At 40.6% G+C, this 17,619-nt stretch overlaps 1 protein-coding gene across 1 annotated transcript in view; it reads left to right on the top strand.

Moving 5' to 3' along the window:
• The window catches only part of cep290 (centrosomal protein 290), a 51,719-nt gene extending 34,323 nt beyond the window's left edge, over positions 1–17,396 (top strand). The window contains exons 23-47 of the mRNA XM_063197763.1: positions 1,167–1,397; positions 1,504–1,677; positions 1,770–1,881; positions 4,263–4,456; positions 6,635–6,786; positions 6,880–6,991; positions 7,150–7,605; positions 8,335–8,499; positions 9,120–9,227; positions 9,563–9,688; positions 10,127–10,387; positions 10,501–10,608; positions 10,704–10,903; positions 11,027–11,240; positions 11,398–11,535; positions 11,635–11,856; positions 12,662–12,775; positions 13,939–14,084; positions 14,310–14,468; positions 14,586–14,697; positions 15,376–15,510; positions 15,599–15,685; positions 16,244–16,405; positions 16,925–16,982; positions 17,193–17,396. Coding sequence (XP_063053833.1) covers positions 1,167–1,397; positions 1,504–1,677; positions 1,770–1,881; positions 4,263–4,456; positions 6,635–6,786; positions 6,880–6,991; positions 7,150–7,605; positions 8,335–8,499; positions 9,120–9,227; positions 9,563–9,688; positions 10,127–10,387; positions 10,501–10,608; positions 10,704–10,903; positions 11,027–11,240; positions 11,398–11,535; positions 11,635–11,856; positions 12,662–12,775; positions 13,939–14,084; positions 14,310–14,468; positions 14,586–14,697; positions 15,376–15,510; positions 15,599–15,685; positions 16,244–16,405; positions 16,925–16,982; positions 17,193–17,239 — 3,993 coding nt within the window. The 3' untranslated portion in view covers positions 17,240–17,396. The remainder of the gene's footprint in view (positions 1–1,166; positions 1,398–1,503; positions 1,678–1,769; positions 1,882–4,262; positions 4,457–6,634; positions 6,787–6,879; positions 6,992–7,149; positions 7,606–8,334; positions 8,500–9,119; positions 9,228–9,562; positions 9,689–10,126; positions 10,388–10,500; positions 10,609–10,703; positions 10,904–11,026; positions 11,241–11,397; positions 11,536–11,634; positions 11,857–12,661; positions 12,776–13,938; positions 14,085–14,309; positions 14,469–14,585; positions 14,698–15,375; positions 15,511–15,598; positions 15,686–16,243; positions 16,406–16,924; positions 16,983–17,192) is intronic.
• The last annotated feature ends 223 nt before the right edge of the window (positions 17,397–17,619 follow it).

Raw genomic sequence — 17,619 nt, 5'->3', positions numbered from 1 at the left:
AAGTTAGGTACTCATGATAATAGTAATCTAGTAGTAATTACCCCCAAAATAATAATAACCATAAATAGTAAAAAATAAATGAAAAGCAGAGCTCTGAAAATAAACCCAGGCAACGTCCATAAAAAATACAAAAAAGGGAAAAAACTTGAGTTGTCCGTGGGAGAGAGGATAAAAAATAGGGAGGGAACAGTTCAAGGGAGTATCGAGTGTGTTATTGCCAGTGTAAGTGGCGGCTTATCTGGGAAAGGGTGGGAGGTCCAGTCTTCAAGGGGATTCTCCGTTCACCGGTCAGGATGAGGACAGGTGGGTTTGATCAGGATTTCATACACTTACTCTACAAAAACAATTCACGTTGAATGGAAAAAGGAGTTGATGGTTGACACTAAAGATAATGCAGGAAAGGTGAAATAAGGGCGAAAGTGTGAAAGATGAGGGATTAATCATAAAGTTCACGGGGAGATCAACAGGGTGGAGGTCTCAAGTCAGTAATAAAAAAAGTGTAATCAGACTTAAACAGAGCGGTCGCCTAACAACCGGCATGCCACGAGCTGCAACAGCTGGAGCAGCTCAGCTACAACAAATGGCTCTACTGTACGTGTGTGTCTACGTCTGTATGTGTGTTGTGCACTGTATGTGTTGTGTATGTGTGCTGTGTATGTGTTGTGTATGTGTGGGGTTTTCTCTATTAATGTCAGACAGGCACTCTTGATCTGGTGAGTTTACTGAAGATTCTTTATTTCTGCCCCAGAGATGGGGACAGGGAACGTCTCAGCGAGAGACACCATTCTCTGGTCTCTCTCGGTAGGAAGCACACTGGCCTGTGGCATCCCAAGGCCTTTATACTCTTGGCCCACCCAGCCCAGATGCTTTACACATGCTAATTAGCTCAATCACACCTCAACCGACAGACCCTTCCACTCAGACACAGACTAGCCTTAACACAACTGGAACTCTATACGTATATGTCTGTGACTGTATCTATAGTCATATACACATATCTCAATATTCCTGCATAGACATGTACATATAACAATCTGCATATGAATCATAAGAATAAAAAAATAATACATATGTGTGCTGTGTATGTGTCTCTGGTAACCAACCAGAGGAAGTATACACCAGTAAAATGGTCTCACATTCCCTTGTTTTCAATTTCTTATGCCCAGGAATGGCTTGAGGTCTTGGAGAAGCATCCAGATGAGATCAGGAGATCGATCTCAGAAGCTGCTCGGAAGATGACAGTGCTCCAAGTGAATGAAAAGTTGCTGACGAGGTACTGCACCACGTTGCAGGAGTTGGAACAGCACCTTCGCAACGAGAACAGCAAACTTAAAGACGATTTTGTTAAAATGGAAGTTTCTGTGTCAGAGAGGATGTCTTACTTGCAAAGATATAAGGTATGGAGAATTTTTGACCAATTGACACTCCATAATGATTGAACTGGAGCAGTACGTTTTGTTGCATTTTACTTTCACTTACTAATTTGGTGATTGATATTTCAAGGACATGGCACATTTCAAAATGAATGCCCTGCAGAAGACTCTGCACAACACAGTGCCAGCTGCCGAACTTGAGAAAGCAAACAAGCAGTACATCAACTTAACTATTAAATACAGAGATCTCCTCCAGAAAGACAACTACCTCGTGGAGAGGACCACTGCGCTTGAACATTTAGAGGTAGAGAATCATTTTTGTGAATCTTACCTCGTCAGGAACCTTTTTATGAATGCTTTTAACTTTAACTGTGTACCTTGTCTCTTCTATATCAGCAAGAGAATGTGTCTCTTCGACAACATATGAACTCCCTGAGCAAAGAGCTGCAGATCAACAAGGAGAAAGTCCATGTACTTGAACAAGCATTCAGTCATCTCGACGGCAAAGGTAGAACTCAGTTCAATTGATTGCAAATATACATATACAGTGCCCTCCACAATTATTGGCACCCCTGGTTGAGATGTGTTTTTTAGCTTCCAATTATTTTATTTTTTTTTCTAAATAATATGGGACCTTAATGGAAAAAAAGAGAAAAATCCAACCTTCAATACAAGTGCATTTATTCAGTGGGGAAAAAATCCCACATAAAGAAATAATTATTTGACATCAAATAATGTGTGTCACAATTATTAGCACCCCTGGTGTTAATATTTTGTATAACCCCCTTTTGCCAACAAAACAGCACCTAATCTTCTCCTATAATGTTTCACAAGATGGGAAAAGACAGAAAGAGGGATCTTCAGTCATTCCTCTTTGCAGAATCTCTCTAAATCATCCAGAGACCTGGGTCCTCTCCTCTGTACTCTCCTCTGCAGCTCACCCCACAGGTTCTCAATGGGGTTGAGGTCAGGGGACTGAGATGGCCATGTGAGGAGCTTGATTTTGTGTCTGGTGAACCATTTCTGTGTAGATTTGGCCATATGTTTAGGGTCATTGTCTTGCTGAAAGACCCAGTGACGACCCAGCTTCAGCTTTCGGGCAGAGGGCAACAGATTTTGATTTAAAATGTCCTGGTATTTCAAAGCATTCATGATGCCATGCACCCTAACAAGGTTCCCAGGGCCTTTGGAAGCGAAACAGCCCCACAGCATCACTGACCCACCCCCATACTTCACAGTGGGTATGAGGTGCTTTTCAGCATGCGCATCTTTCGTGGTACGCCAGACCCACTTAGAGTGTTTGTTGCCAAAAGCTCAATCTTGGTCTCATCTGACCAAAGCACACGGTCCCAGTTGAAGCCCCAATACCGCTTGGCCAACTCCAGACGCTTGCGTTTATGATTGTGAGTGAGGAAAGGTTTTCTCCGTGCATGCCTCCCAAACAGCTTGTTGGCGTGTAGACAGCGCCTGATGGTTGATTTGGAGACTTTGTGACCCCAGGATGCTACCATTTGTTGTAATTCTGTAACAGTGAGCTTTGGAGATCTTTTGATTTCTCTTGCCATCCTCCTCACTGTGCGTGGTGGCAAAATAAACTTGGGTCCTCGTCCAGGCTTGTTTACCACTGTTCCAGTTGTTTTGAACTTCTTAATCTATCCTCTCACAGTGGATATGGGCAGCTGCAGTTGAGTGGCAATCTTCTTGTAGCCTCTGACTGACCTGTGAAGGTCGACGCACATCTGCCTCACTTGTATGCTGTGTTCCTTTGTCTTTCCCATGTTTAAGAGTGGATAAGAGAAATGGCCTCGGTGTCACATCATATTTATACCCCAGGGAAACAGGAAGTGATGAATTACTAATTAAATGTTCCTACATACTCTGGTAAACTTTGTAAACTACTGTAGAAATGACAGAAATGCTTCAATTATATTTATTTCCTGGGAATTGTTAAGGGTGCCAATAATTGTGGAACAGGTGATTTAATGAAAAATAATTATTTTTTTAGTCAGGGATTTTTTTATTTTCTTACAATTCATTTGAGTTGAAGGCTACATTTTCCTACAATTTTCAGTGTGACAGTATTCTTCTGCAATAAACACTGAATTTATTTCAAGGCTTTTAACACATCTCAACCAGGGGTGCCAATAATTATGGAGGGCACTGTATTGTACATATATACACACATTATGGCTGTTTAGCGGGGGGCTTTATTTAGGATAGGACAGTGTGAGAGTGTGACAGAAAATGAGCAGGAGAGTGAGAAGGGAAGGATCGGCAAAGGACTTTGGGTCAGAATCAAACCCATGGTCACCACCGTAATGGTATGGCGCCTTAGCACATTGAGCCACCGCGCCCCTGGTTTGGCCATTCTGACACTCTGACAAATTGTTCTCGTAATTTTTAAAATGAATGACTTAATACATTTTAAAATGAGGTTAAATATTTCAAATGATATTAATGTCAAACTATGCTGATCAAAATTAGTACACTACATTGCTTACACATAATTTGGATATGGTTCCATTGTCTTGTGACGTTTCACAAGACCAAGGGCACCCTTTTTTTTTTTTTTGAATTGTCAAGGACGCTCTATTTGCTGGTCCATTAGTCTGTAAGTTGCTGCTGTAGAAAATCATATTGTGTAGCTGAATTAGAACATTGTAGTTTTTAGATTTACTTTAGAGTTTCTTAAATTCTATCCTAAAGCATATGGTATTATTATTATTATTATTATTATTATTATTATTAATAATGAATAATGCATTTTATTTATAAGCGCCTTTCAAAACACTCAAGGAGACTGTACAAAGACAAGCAATAATAAAAACAAGACATGCTAAAAGCCATAGTGGTCCTAGTTTCTCATTAAATCCTGATTTTTCTTCATAGATGCTAGGAGCGCAGAGAAGATGATGACGGACAGTGAAGTACTGTCTGTGGCGAAGAAGATCGCCACACTGGAGATGAAGGAGCTCAACGAGAGGCAGAGGGCTGAGCATGCCCAGAAGATGTACGAAGCACTCCAGCATTCTGTAAAGCAGCTGGATCAACGGAACTGTGAGCTTGAAAGCAAATTTGCAGAGGTACATTTTATCTTTCATATTATTTAGACAGTACTAACTAGTACTAACTAAATTATTCTTCTCAGAAAGAAACATGGTAGACAGTAACTCAGTGCATGGATGGGTAAGCTTAATGGATTGATACTGGATAATGGATAATTGCTGGATAATGATCTCAGTTTCAGTGCCCACATCAAAAACTAAATCAGCTTTTTAGGCGAGTACATCTATGCAAAAAAAGGACCTAACCCCAAAAAAATTGATACAAAAGGTTTTTCAACTGATTTTGTTACCTCTAAGTGTCCTTAATAACATACTAAAAATCTAGGAAAATCTGACTTCAGGAAAGGTGTCATTTTCAAGATCAAAGTTTTTTTTAAATAAAGGTTACTACATGATAATTACATTGGCATGAACTAACATGTTTTCAGGATCTGTTTGTTTGGAGTGCTGTTTGAGTGGATAAAGACACTACTGCTATGATAATATCCATGTGCTGTTTGTCAGGGCACATCATCAGTGATGAATCATGGTGTCACTAGGTATTTTGGGTCTTTCAGCAGCTGAACTGAATAGACAGGAGCCACTACATGTGTAAGGGCAAGGTGAAACGGTTGGTACTGGAGACAGACAATGTCCTGAAAGGACATAGGGCTTTAGCATAGCTTTCGGGTAAGCCAGAGTAGGGCCTGTTGTAGCTTCATAGGCAAGGGTCAGGGCCTTGTATTCAATTAGGGCATGAAAAAGAGGACATGACTGGGAAACTGAGGCTATGTGGTCAGAGAATGATAGATGGTCATCAACAATGACACCTAGATTTCTTGTGGCCTTATTTGAGGCAACAGTAGCAGAATCCATATTGAGCTCGATATCATGGCAACCTAAATCTTTGGTTGGGATCACCAGCAGTACATTTGGGCGAGGCTCAACTGAAGATTGCATTCCTTCATACTTGTGGATAGTTCAGAGAGGCAAGTGGAAATGTGTGTGACCGCGGAGTCATCTGGCACAAAGTAACTGTGCTTCATCAGTGTAACAGTAGTATGAGAAGCTGTGAGAACAGATAACATGGCCCAGTGATGTGGTGTACATGGCAAATAGGAGTCCCAGCACCAGCCCTTAGGACACCTCTGTGGAGAGGCTATGATTTGAGGACAGCTGACTTTGCCCTTGATACATGCTAAGAATGATACCACCAGACTCAAAGAATGTCTGGAAGAACTTGAGACACATAAAACTAAATTATTTATCTAAGAGAGATGTTAAATAATCATCTTTTGAAAAAAAATGCTAGCTGGTGTGTCTGCACAAAGATTTTTAGATTTACTACTAAACAAAAAGAGATGTCCATAATCTCTTCTGAAGATATCTTCTGGCTTACTAGAAACAAAATAAAAGAGTCATTTTGAGCTTGGCTTTTTCAGATTTTGAGGTTTTGCATTTTGAAATTTAATGCATATTTAATTAGATATAGTCAAATTACCATATTAAAACATAACATTTCAGAACACTTGCAATACATTTTTTTCTCACAAATATGTGAGTAATCACCGGATTAAGTTTCATGGTGATATCAGCAAGCTAAAGTTTTTGGCCTATTCACCTGGAGTGTCTCTTGACCCTTATAATAAGCCTATGGCAGCCATGTTGAAAAAACTCATTTCCCAAAGTCAGATTTTACTAGATTTTTAGTATGTCATTTAGCAGGTCCAATAGTAATAGAATCCATAAAAAAACCTTTTGTATCAATTTTTTTGGGGTTAAACCCTAAATGTACTCGCCTATTTTGCCACCTTAGGAACAAAGCTAAGATTAAAGATTTTGTTTCTTAACAGGATGTGGAGAAACTAATCCATACTTGTATTTCTTGTAGAATTGATTATTGCAATGACCTTCCCCAAAAGTCACAAAGACAGGTGCAACTAACCCAAAATGCTGCCGCTACATGCCATCTTACATCTGAACGGTTTTGACCTTGAACATGACCTGGATTTTTTGAAATGACCCTTCTCTTCCATGGCTGTTTTATGCAGTAACATCTAATGCACTTAACTCTTACATACGAACCCTTTTGCAGATGTTTTTATGCTATGGATTATGTCTTCATTTGTAAGCTTTGGGTCAAAGAAGCGTGTGCTAAATGTCATGTCATGTAATGTCAATAAATATCCAATCTTGTTTTGTTGTGTGTCTTTCCAGTTGACAAAGCAGAACCTGGAAGCTCAGAGGGTAGAGCAGGAGCTGCGTGATGGCCTGGCCAACAGTGTCAGTAGGGATGTGAATGATCATAACCAGGAGCTCATTGCTAACCTCGAGAAGACAGTGACTGAGATGAAGCAGGAGATCTCCACGTAAGTTTTGCAGATGTAATAAATGGTTGATGTAATAAATGAGGCAGTTGATTGTTGAAAGCTTTTATGGCCTATTTATGTCTACTCCTGTAGGTTGCAGGAGGTGGCCAACGTAGCAAAATCACAGGTCTTTGCACTGGAAGCCAGACAGCAGGGCAGGGAAAAGGAAGTTGATTTTCTGAGGAGGCAGACTTTAACCTATCAGGTGAGATTGGCTAATTTGATGGCGAAAGGGAATTTGACAACTTCTGCATACACACACACACAAAAAAACATGGGTAAAATTTAAATGTATGTGTGACTAACAAAAATATACACATATACAAAAGACTTTAACACAATACGTCTGCTCTTTCCACAAAGGCCCAGTCGGACGAAAAGGCTCTCATTGGCAAGCTCTATCAGCACATTGTTGCGTTGCAGTTGAGTGAAACGGCAGCTCTGCACAAGCTGGACAACGCCAACAACCAGCTGCGCAAACTGGAGGTTCAGATGCTGCGCGCGGAGCAACAGCTGGAGGAAAAAGAGAAGACGCTGTGGCAAGTGCGGCAGGGCACCCACAATCAAACAGAGTGCCTCAGGCAAACTGTACAGGCGCTGCGGAAACAGTTTAGTGGCGCGTTGCCTCTGGCTCAGCACGAGAAGTTCTTCCACACGCTGATGCAGCTGCAGGAGGATCGGAATCGAGCGAGACGGGAGGCGCAGCAGGCGGAGGAGCACAGACGGAGTGTAGAGGGCAACGTCAAGGAGCTGGAGCTCAAACTGCAGGGGCTCCAGGAGCTCACCAACACCCTCAAGGATCGCAGAGGCGCTCAGAAGGTTTGTTGACCGATACGTGCTGCTCATTACCCCACTAAACTGCTGTCAAGTTAATAGTCTAAGTTACACGGTAGGCAATTGATGACTCAAATAACAAGCTGGTGAACATGCAAACTAATGCTGTAGGTTGAAGGAAAACCTACGTTTTACATTATTAGCTAAAATAATAAATACAAACTATGATTGTTTATAGGTCGAATAGGTTCCAAGAGGCTACTAATAATTTAAAAAAAGTTAATAATAATGATGATGATTTGAAACACCATCACATCATGTCATGTGGTTGTTTTCTGGACAAAGGGTAACAGAACTTTGAAAGGTTGTATCATGATACCGCGATACGTATCGATGTGTATCGCAATTTCTTGGTTTGTTATAATATTGGTACAGCCCAAGTGCAGATACATTCCAGACCACTGGTTCTTGACTGGATCTAGGTTGTAGGTTGTCCTCGATTATACAGGGAGGGACACAATACCAAACAGTATTTAAAAATAATATACCACCTACTCAACACTAAATAAAGATGCACCACGGTGAAAAAAATAAATAAAAATGTATCAACATACTGTAATTATTATTTTCAAAACGCTGAAATACAATTTGCTTGTAATGTGTCCCTGTCGTTGGTTTTGGGTGACGTTTGGAACTGCATTGTATTGGACCAAACGCTTTTGGGTGTGCACCAGAAGGCACCTTAACAGACCATTGCTTATTGTTTTTTGTCAGGTGATGGAGTGGCATAAGAAATTAGAGGTTGCTCAACTTCTTGAGATGCGACTAAACAGAGAAGTGGTTATTCAGAAGAAGGAAATCAAATACCTGAAAAATGTCATTGAGGAGAAAGAACGTTCCATCAGTGCCTTGGAGGATGATCTCATTCAAGAGAGCAAGGTAAGGCCGTTAACACATTGAGTACCAAAAATGTAATTTTACATTGTCAAGTCAAATGTTTTACATTTACATTCTTTTTGTTCATATCATTACAAAACTTCAAACACTACAAACTACACACTCACACCTTTTCTGTGATTTTGGTAACTCTGTGATTAACAGAGACACAATGACCATCAAAAATACATGAAAAGACACATTTACATTATGAAGCAAACATGACAAGTTATGCATCACCATTTCAAAGAAAATGGAGAATACTAAGGAATATTAAAAACAAACTGTTTGTACCTACTGAGAGCTCAAGAAGAGTTTCACAGTTCAGTATGTGGCTGTACGTAGCTGTAACTCAACATGTGCTGTGGCTGTACAAAAGACTGGCAATAATCGTCTAGATTGCTGGTACTCTATGCCAACATTCTGAAAACAGTGTGGTACCCAATGAGTTCTTTCTAGTGTCCTTACTGACGTCCCGCCTTCGTGGAGAAGACAATTATGTTTCCCACAACAACTTTTTGGGGACTATTCTCCATTCATCATCCTGATTGCAAATGAGAAAATGACATTTGAAGTGCGCTTTTGAAGTAATGGCCATGGTATGGATTGACATCTTTTTGCAGCTTCATCACAAGCAGCAGCTGCTGTGGGAGGAGAGGTCGGTGGAGATGGAGCGTAACCTGGAACATTACGAGAAACACAAGAGGGAAAGTCAACACACCATTCAAAAGGTAACCACTGACGGAAAAAAAATATAAGCAGATGGTGGACATTTAGTCTGATCGTCTCATTCACATCAAAGTGAACTTGTATGATATGACAAAATCTGGTTCAACTATCGTTCAAAATGTAATTTATTTTGGACTGCTCACTCAAGTGCCATTGCAGCTTTTTACCCAGCTTTCTGGGGAAAAAATGCATGGAAGTTCGAGATTCACATGAGATTCCAGGAGATTGCATGAACGCAATATAACTCAATATCCACCTACTGTACAGGAATAATTGATGGCACGCCACGGCTCATTGCCATTTAATTCCGTCTCTTTTTGTTTTTGGGTTTGAACAGAGAGATGACTCTCCTCCGGATCCAACTCTGCCTGTCTCCCAGCAGCTGAGCAATGCTCTGTGCAAGGTGTCATTGCTCAGCCACTCCCTTGCTGAAAAGGAAGCTATGTGCATTTCTTTGGGAGAGGTGAACACAACATTTACCCAGTTTCACACATCATTACACTGATTCTTGAAAGTTTAATCCAAACGTTAACATACTTTTTCTGCCTTGCACTGTGAATGTTTACTTGTCATATTCAATATAACAAATTAAAACATATTCTTTTGCGCAGTATTAGTTCAAGCACAATGTAATTGTGCACTGCTGTGAATTAGATGAGGATCAAGATGTATGCCCAGTTCATGAAGAAATCCACGTAATTCCAAAGGAAATCTAGACCATTTATTTATTCGTTCGTATGACGTTGAGTTGAATTGAATTGACTGTAGTGTGACCCAGTAAGATGGCCAACATATTAATGAAGATTTATTTTTAAAATGTGTAGCAGAGCAGAGTGTGTTGTGTTCTCATGCTTGTGTGCATAACTTTGATTCAAATGTATTTCTTTTTATTCCTTTACAGAAACTGAAAGAGAAGGAAGAGGCATTATGGAAAGCCGAACAAAATGTTCTGTCTCGTGACAAGGTCATCAATAAGCTGCGACTCAACTTGCCAACAGGTCCAGAGAAAGATGCCAAGATGTCGGGCCAGGAGGAGAGTCCTACCGAAAGCCACCCGGCACTCCGAGTGGCCCAACAAACTATTAACAGCCTTCAGGGACGCCTGAATCAAAAAGAAGAAGTCTTGAAGAAGTACCAGCATCTCTTAGCAAGAACAAGACAAGTACGCTTTGTTACTCTATATTAAATGTACTGTGCTTAAACTGGCTTCATATATTCACATCTCAAAGCATTAAGGGTCTTCTGCTGTCTACTTGCATTCCTCTGTTTTAACAGGAACAAGAGGATATTACAAAGAAGCACAAAGAGGAGGTGCAATCTCTTCAACAGAAGCTTGAACAGCTTTCAGAAGGTTCCTTATCCCACTTAAAACAGACGTCTTCGGTAAGAAAAAGTTTGGTAAATGTAGACAATAGTACAAGAAGTTTGATACAAGCAAGGTTGGGAAAAACATGATCTGATTCACTGGCATGTTTCAGGACATGATGAAGAAGCCCTCGATCACAATACCAACCACGAAACATCTAGCACGGTTAGCTGAATTGGAGCAGACAGTGGCGGAACAGGAAAACACCCTCACGACCCTGATGGACAAGCTGAAGGTCAAGACCACAGAGTGGGACAAACAAAGAAGCATCATTGACAACCAGGCCAGAAAGCATGCCATGGACAAACAAATGTATGTACTGTAGTCTAATAGGCTTACAGAATGCACACTCTAAAACCCCTTCAGGCCTGATAGTTACGTATGTGCAAAAATTGATGTGTAACTAACAACGAGGTTCACTATGTATTGTTGCAGTCTGGAAGAGAACCACATGGCCCAGAAAAGACACCTGGAGCAGGAAGCCGAAGATCTCCGGGCTCAAGTTAACCAGATGGAGAGACAACTGCATGGCCTCCAGGCAGACCTGGACTCACAGAGGGAAGCAAATGTCCGCTCACCAAGTCAATCTATGAAGAACCTGATGGAGAGTTTAAAAGCGCAGCTTAGCCTCAAGGAAAAGCAACAGAGGGTAGGGTGACCAGCATTTACAATAATGTAATCTGCTCTATGACACCAAATAAACCGTTTCTGTAGCATACCAAAGGAATAGAAAAAAAATACAATGTAGGCATGTGCATACTTTCCAAGTTCTGAAAATGTATAATGAACCGTATTGCTTCCAACAGGCACTCAGCAAGGCATTACAAGAGCTGCGTGCCGAGATGGCGTCCCATGCAGAGCAACAGTTGGTTACCAACATCACACAAAAAGAGGAGAACTCAAATGTTCAGCAAATCATCAACAAACACACCAAGGAATTGCAGGTGTGTTCTCTCACAGGTCACAGCTGATACTGAGGTATTATTTTTGCTAGTGTTTACTACTGATTTTTTATAACATTTTATTGTGTTTACTTTCTATAGATGCAGATCCAGAAGTTAAATGAAGAGCTTGCGAGTATGAAAGAGTGTATGAATGAGGCCCAAAGCAAAGAGACCGCTACGAGGGAGGCCCACGAGGTCCTGCAAAAAGAAATGAGCAGGAGTCACAGAGCTCGTGACAAACTGCAGACTGAGAAGGCCGCCTTGGAAGACACGGTTGCGGATCTAAAACAGACAATAAAGGGGCTCAACACCAAGTTTCAGGTACAGGTTTCCCATTGGTGTTTAAAATCCTTGAAAAGTCTTGGATTGTAATGCTGTATTATCAAGGTTTTTAACAAATAAATATTTGGTAAATGTTTTGCTAAAATGCTTGAAAGTGTCAGGGCTGCAATATGTCTTGGCAGTCTGACTGAATAGACCTTTCGCATCCCGCATTGATGGTACTTCGGTACATCACATTGCCCTGCCACAACCTAATCTTGACATAGGTCTTAGGCAACAATGCTACCTTTTAGCACGAAACTGGAAAAACTGGAAAGTCTGACTCTCGCCAGATGAATGGGTTCTGCCTTGCTTCACAACATCAATCTACGCCGTGGACGTAGGTCTCTGAAGTTGTGGTTTTATTTTTAAAAATCCTTGCACATGATGGGGGCTACTTCAACTACTCGCAGATTCGAAAATACAGTTAAAATTACAGAATAAATGTTGATGAGTAAGTCCGTGCGGCCATGGCTGCCGAAACAACTGTCGCGTTTCACTTATTTTTACCCTTCTCCACTAAGTTTAAATTTTGACTACATCACATCTCTGAAACTCCCGTGATCCTGATTGGTTCTCCCAGATTTTGGTTTGGGTGCAGGGCGAATCCGAAGGTCTTCCAGACCCTCATGTGAGCTCTCGAAGTTGAGCAGAAATTCACAAGGGTCTGGGGAGAGTCTGGTTATTTGAAAAGAGCTTGGCCATGAAAAAGTGTAGGAACCCTGTGAGCATTTAGGGCAATTTAACAAGCTGGGGAAAACACTAGTTCCATCCATTGACTGATCATTTTTCATTTTCAATACAGAATGAAAATGAAACCAGAGACCAGCGGCAAAAAAGCAAATCGGAAGAAGAGCAGGACCAACCAAAGCAATCAGACATTTCAAATGTCAAGGTTGGGAAAGAAGAAAAAGACAAGGTCTGTCTCTGTCTGTGCGTGGGTGTACAACATATACAGTGGGCTATGTGTGGGTCATTTGACATTTTTCATGAACAGAAGTCAGCTGGTGTAACCACAGCTATGTCTAAAGGAATTATTAATTCATTTACAGGTAGGCTAATGGATATTTTAGATAATCCAGAAGTACAGTAGTAGTAGAACAGTATGTAGAGAATGGCAGGAAAACTATCATGATGGAGAATGATGTTGTATGGTGCGTTGTATTTGTCTTGGCCCAATGATTCTAGGCATATCAAGTTTTTTTTTAAATTGGACTAATGGTTCAAAAGTTACAAGCAGGAATTTACCTCCAACTTTGACCTGTTGGTGGTGCTAGAGGTTTGGAGCTGGGGACTTGAAATCAGGGAGGAGGATGAGAGGAGATTCAGGAGACTAGGAGTGCGTTGCAATATGCGACCTTGCCTCCTCCACTTGCCTCCTCCACTTGCTTCTCGTCATGATGACATCACTGACAACAGCATTATATTTCAATATCTTGCAAAAGCTCAATTGTAGAGTCTTTTTCTCATTTGCAATTGGGATGGTGAATGAAAAACAGTCCCTCAAAAGTTGTTGTGGCTAGGCTGACAGCTGGGAAACTTTATCGTTTTCTTCACGGAGGAGGGGCCAGGAGGCGGGACGAAGAGACAAGCGCAAGTGGAGGAGGCAAGGTCGCATATTAAAACGCACTCTAGAACATGTGTGCAAAATTTCAGAACTTTCCTATGAGCTGCCATAGAGATGCAGAGGTGGAAGGAAAAGAAAAGGGCTATGAGGGCTTTAACCAGCTCCCCTGTTTGACCCCTAATAAATGCATAATTGAAATGAAAAATAAGTGACCCCTGGTAACTGACATTATCACTGTACAGTATGTGTTGTCCCTACCGTACATGTTTACCTACATCAGTATTTCCCAACCTTTTTTGTCTTGTGTACCCCCAAGCCTTTTCGTTGTGCCATGAGTACCCCCTAAGTCAAGTTCTATACCGCTTTCTCTATCCAAATGTAACTAAGCTACATGTATTTGATAAAATTACATGTTTCCAAGTACCCCTTGCAAGGTGTTCGCGTACCCCTAGTGGTACACGTACCCCTAGTTGGGAAACACTGACCAACATCATGTGTCATACATGGTCTCACAGATGCCAAAAGAAGAGGTGATAAGGTGGGAAGAAGGAAAGAAGTGGCAAGCCAAAGTGGAGAAGTTACGAAGTGTGCTGAAGGAGAAGGAGAGAGAAGTGGAGACGTTGTCAAAGCAACTAAATGTCATTAAAGATCTTTATACCAGGTTTGATGAATGGACAAATGAATTCCTCCACATTTTGTTAAGATAGATTTAAAGACATGACATCGTTATTGTGTAAATGTCAGATTAGCATTGTTTAGATGGGCATTGCTGTATGATTCTGATATCTCTAGATTTAACAAGTTTTTGCTGTTTAGTACGTAGGTACTCCACACAATCAATATTTTGGGCTCTAAACGTCCACATTTCATTAAACTACATTGACAGGTTGGAAGAAGACAAAATTAGTCTTCAAAAGAAGCTTTCCCGTTCCCGTGGGATGACTACAGACCAGGTCATGGCAGCACATAGCCTTGAGACTGAGAAGGTGATCGAGGAAATGAAGAAGAGAAATGCGGAGTTGGAGCAACAGATCCAGACTATTAAGTATGTTCAATATGAACAGGCAGTTAGGATGTTCTTTCAAGTTTTTTTTAATTAAGTGGTAGAACTTGTCAGGAACTGAATCACTACACTAATATTTTCTGCTTTGACTTTGGGCAGACAGCAACAAGCTTTACCAAGAGACGCTGCAATTGAAGACCTGCAACTTAAGAATCGCTATCTTGAAGAGAGAATACAAATCTTTGAGGGTGAACGCTCCAGCCAATCTTCTGTAAGTCTGGCTTTCTTATGCTTCTGAATGTCTGCTTGTGCTTCTTTAAGGCATCTTCGTAGGGTTCCCACTCAAAGTCAGACGTAAAATTACATGACTTTTCCATGACTTTCCCATACCATTAAACAGAATTTCCATGACCTCCTGTAACAGGAAATGCCCAACATGTGTTTTTTTCTCACCTAAACATTCAAACATTTAGCTCTGTGGTCAAGTTGTGATGGCCAATATATATATATATATTTAAATTTGCACTGAGGATGGGGTCACCCGAAACGTTTGCACCTTTGTAAATAGAGCACGGTGTATGTGAGATCATTAAAAACCCACTTTATTTGGGCATCTCTTCTTAGGTGTTTTGTTGAGTGTGAGCTCCAGACTTTCTGATTTTGTATTACTCAACGCACCACCACATAACTAAAGCCACCTTGAAAGGCGCAGGCCCTCTTTGAATTTTTTCAATTTTTCAAATTGCCATTTGGAACCTGCATTTACCTGGTACATTTGCCTAAAATGCAACTACTTCCCGAACGTTGGCTAACTACACTGACTTACTTTGCACTGTGCATGGTCACACAGTATTTTATACTGTATGTGCAGAAATGCAAAACTCCACTGTACTGTTATAATGGCATGGCTATTCTCAGCAATCAATGCATGAACATTGACTTTCTGCAGAAAAGAGGTAAATCTCCTGGGCCTTCAACACAAGACAAGCAAAAATTACAAGAAGAAAACTTGAAGCTCTCTGCAAGAAACCTTGAACTCAGCTTCCAGCTTGAGCATGCAACCAAAGACATGCCCAGATTAAAGGTATACAAACTACAAGAACATGTACTCTGAATTCAACAACATTCCTCTGTTGATCACTAATCTTTCATGTTCCATGCTGTTCGTGTAGGACAAAGTGTCTGACCTGACAGCCATGTGTGATGTACTTACCAAAGAAAAGGTTGGAATGGAAACGAAATACGGACATCAACGCAAGGTAAACAACAGCAATCAGATATGGCAACATGGCCCCCATGGACAATGTTAGATGCACAGGGTATAGGTTTTCATGTTCATACAGGTTGGTGTTGGAAAATATGCATAAAAAGGACTTGTAGTCAAAAACCTTGTTTGCCTAATAATTCTGCTGCACACCCTGTATATATGTACTGTGTGTGTGTGTGTGTGTGTGTGTGTGTGTGTGTGTGTGTGTGTGTGTGTGTGTGTGTGTGTGTGTGTGTGTGTGTGTGTGTGTGTGTGTGTGTGTGTGTGTGTGTGTGAAGATCTTCGTTGCAAAATGACGCATATCCATTTTGAAAATGCATTTTATATAGGTTTAAAAAGTATGTACGGTGTGTCCTCAAAATATTTGAGAGGCAACAACTCACACATAGCTGAAAGGAAGTCTGAACAGTCATTTCCAATTCTTAAATGCAAAAGTAAAAAATGCCCTTTATGCCATTTTGCAACGCAATTGTTATAATTGTATGTAATTGTTGTATATGTAATTGTTACCCTGGTCATGCTACATTATGGTCTCTATTGTGTCTCGTAGGGAGGAGGTACTGGCAAGACGGTGCATGAACTGGAGAAGACCATTGGCCTCATGAAGAAGGTGGTAGAGAAGGTCCAGAGACAAAAAGAGTCTTTGCGAGTCTCAGCAACAACAGCACAGGCACAGCTGAGTGCACTTGTGCAAGAGCATGAAAAATTGAAGGTGTGTCATATTTGTCCTAATTGGGATTTTACACAGGCCAGTGCTAGACCAACTCGCCCAGTAAAAACATTTTTGGCTGTTTTTTTCGGTGAGCACCTCTGTTTTTTTTATGCCAATTGATCTATCCAATATGCTGGCAATTCATACAGGTGTCTTCCTTGTGTAGACAGCTGCTTCAAATCGATTCATACATTTTTATTTTGAGCATCTCTCGTTTGAGCTAAATTTCATTGAATTCAGTGCGTAGTTTTAACCATGCACACCACCCAGTATGGTTAAATAAATAGCTGTCGGTCTAATCTCACCACAGTATGATTTCCCAAAATGCTGTTGGCATGTCCTGATGTGCTTTTTGCATAACTTGTGCTTCTAATTTCATATGACGAAAACCCAGGAAAGCCCTTTTGTAGAAGTGCATGATCAGCTGTTTTTAACATTAAATTTCTAGCCCATTTTACACAGGCAAAGTACCTTGTTATTTTTAAGATTGACATAATTTTAAACTCCTATCCTTTACAGTCAGAATGTGTTGAAGTCAAGGGGAAATTGCAAATGGAGTCACAAAGAAAGAAAGAAGGCAAGTCTGCTGGAACGTGAAGAGTTAGAAGACAAAGAAGGTATGTGCTGTGTACCAACACTAGAACATTGTCAAAATCAATATGTCCTTCATTCATTATCAATTTGTAATATGCTGATCTGGTCAATGTCTACACATTAATCGTCATTTCACTAGATAATACAACAGGAATTGAAATTTCACTAAATATTCAAATGTTGCTAATTGTAGGAGGCCCTGACAACAAGAAAAGCTGGAATGGGAGAAGAAAATATTGACTGTTCAAAAGAGTCGAAGATATGGCATCTTTTGTGGTCTGTGTGTTTCTAACGAGGTTCAGTGTTTTTATTAAAATGCTATTAAAATGTACTGCAGTTTGTATGTGATGTACTATTTGACATGAGTGAAGGGATCAATAAATGTTTTTCCAAATCATTCTTTTATACTACAGTACTACATTTTTTAACTTGGGGTGAAATATACCATATGGGGCAAAGTGTCACAAGGGGACAACCACATTACATCCCACAGTTCATATGACCAGTTTATATGACTTCATCCTGTGCTTTCATATAAGACTACCGGTACATAAAAACAGCATGGCAAAATTGCCTGGATCATTTCTCAGCCCTACCCCATCTCTCTCCCACTCATTTCC

The sequence above is a fragment of the Engraulis encrasicolus genome, chromosome 4, assembly GCF_034702125.1.
Source record: "Engraulis encrasicolus isolate BLACKSEA-1 chromosome 4, IST_EnEncr_1.0, whole genome shotgun sequence".
Taxonomy (NCBI): Eukaryota; Metazoa; Chordata; class Actinopteri; order Clupeiformes; family Engraulidae; genus Engraulis; species Engraulis encrasicolus.
The sequence above is the reverse complement of the archived record's forward strand: the minus strand, read 5'-3'. Positions and strand labels throughout refer to the sequence as shown.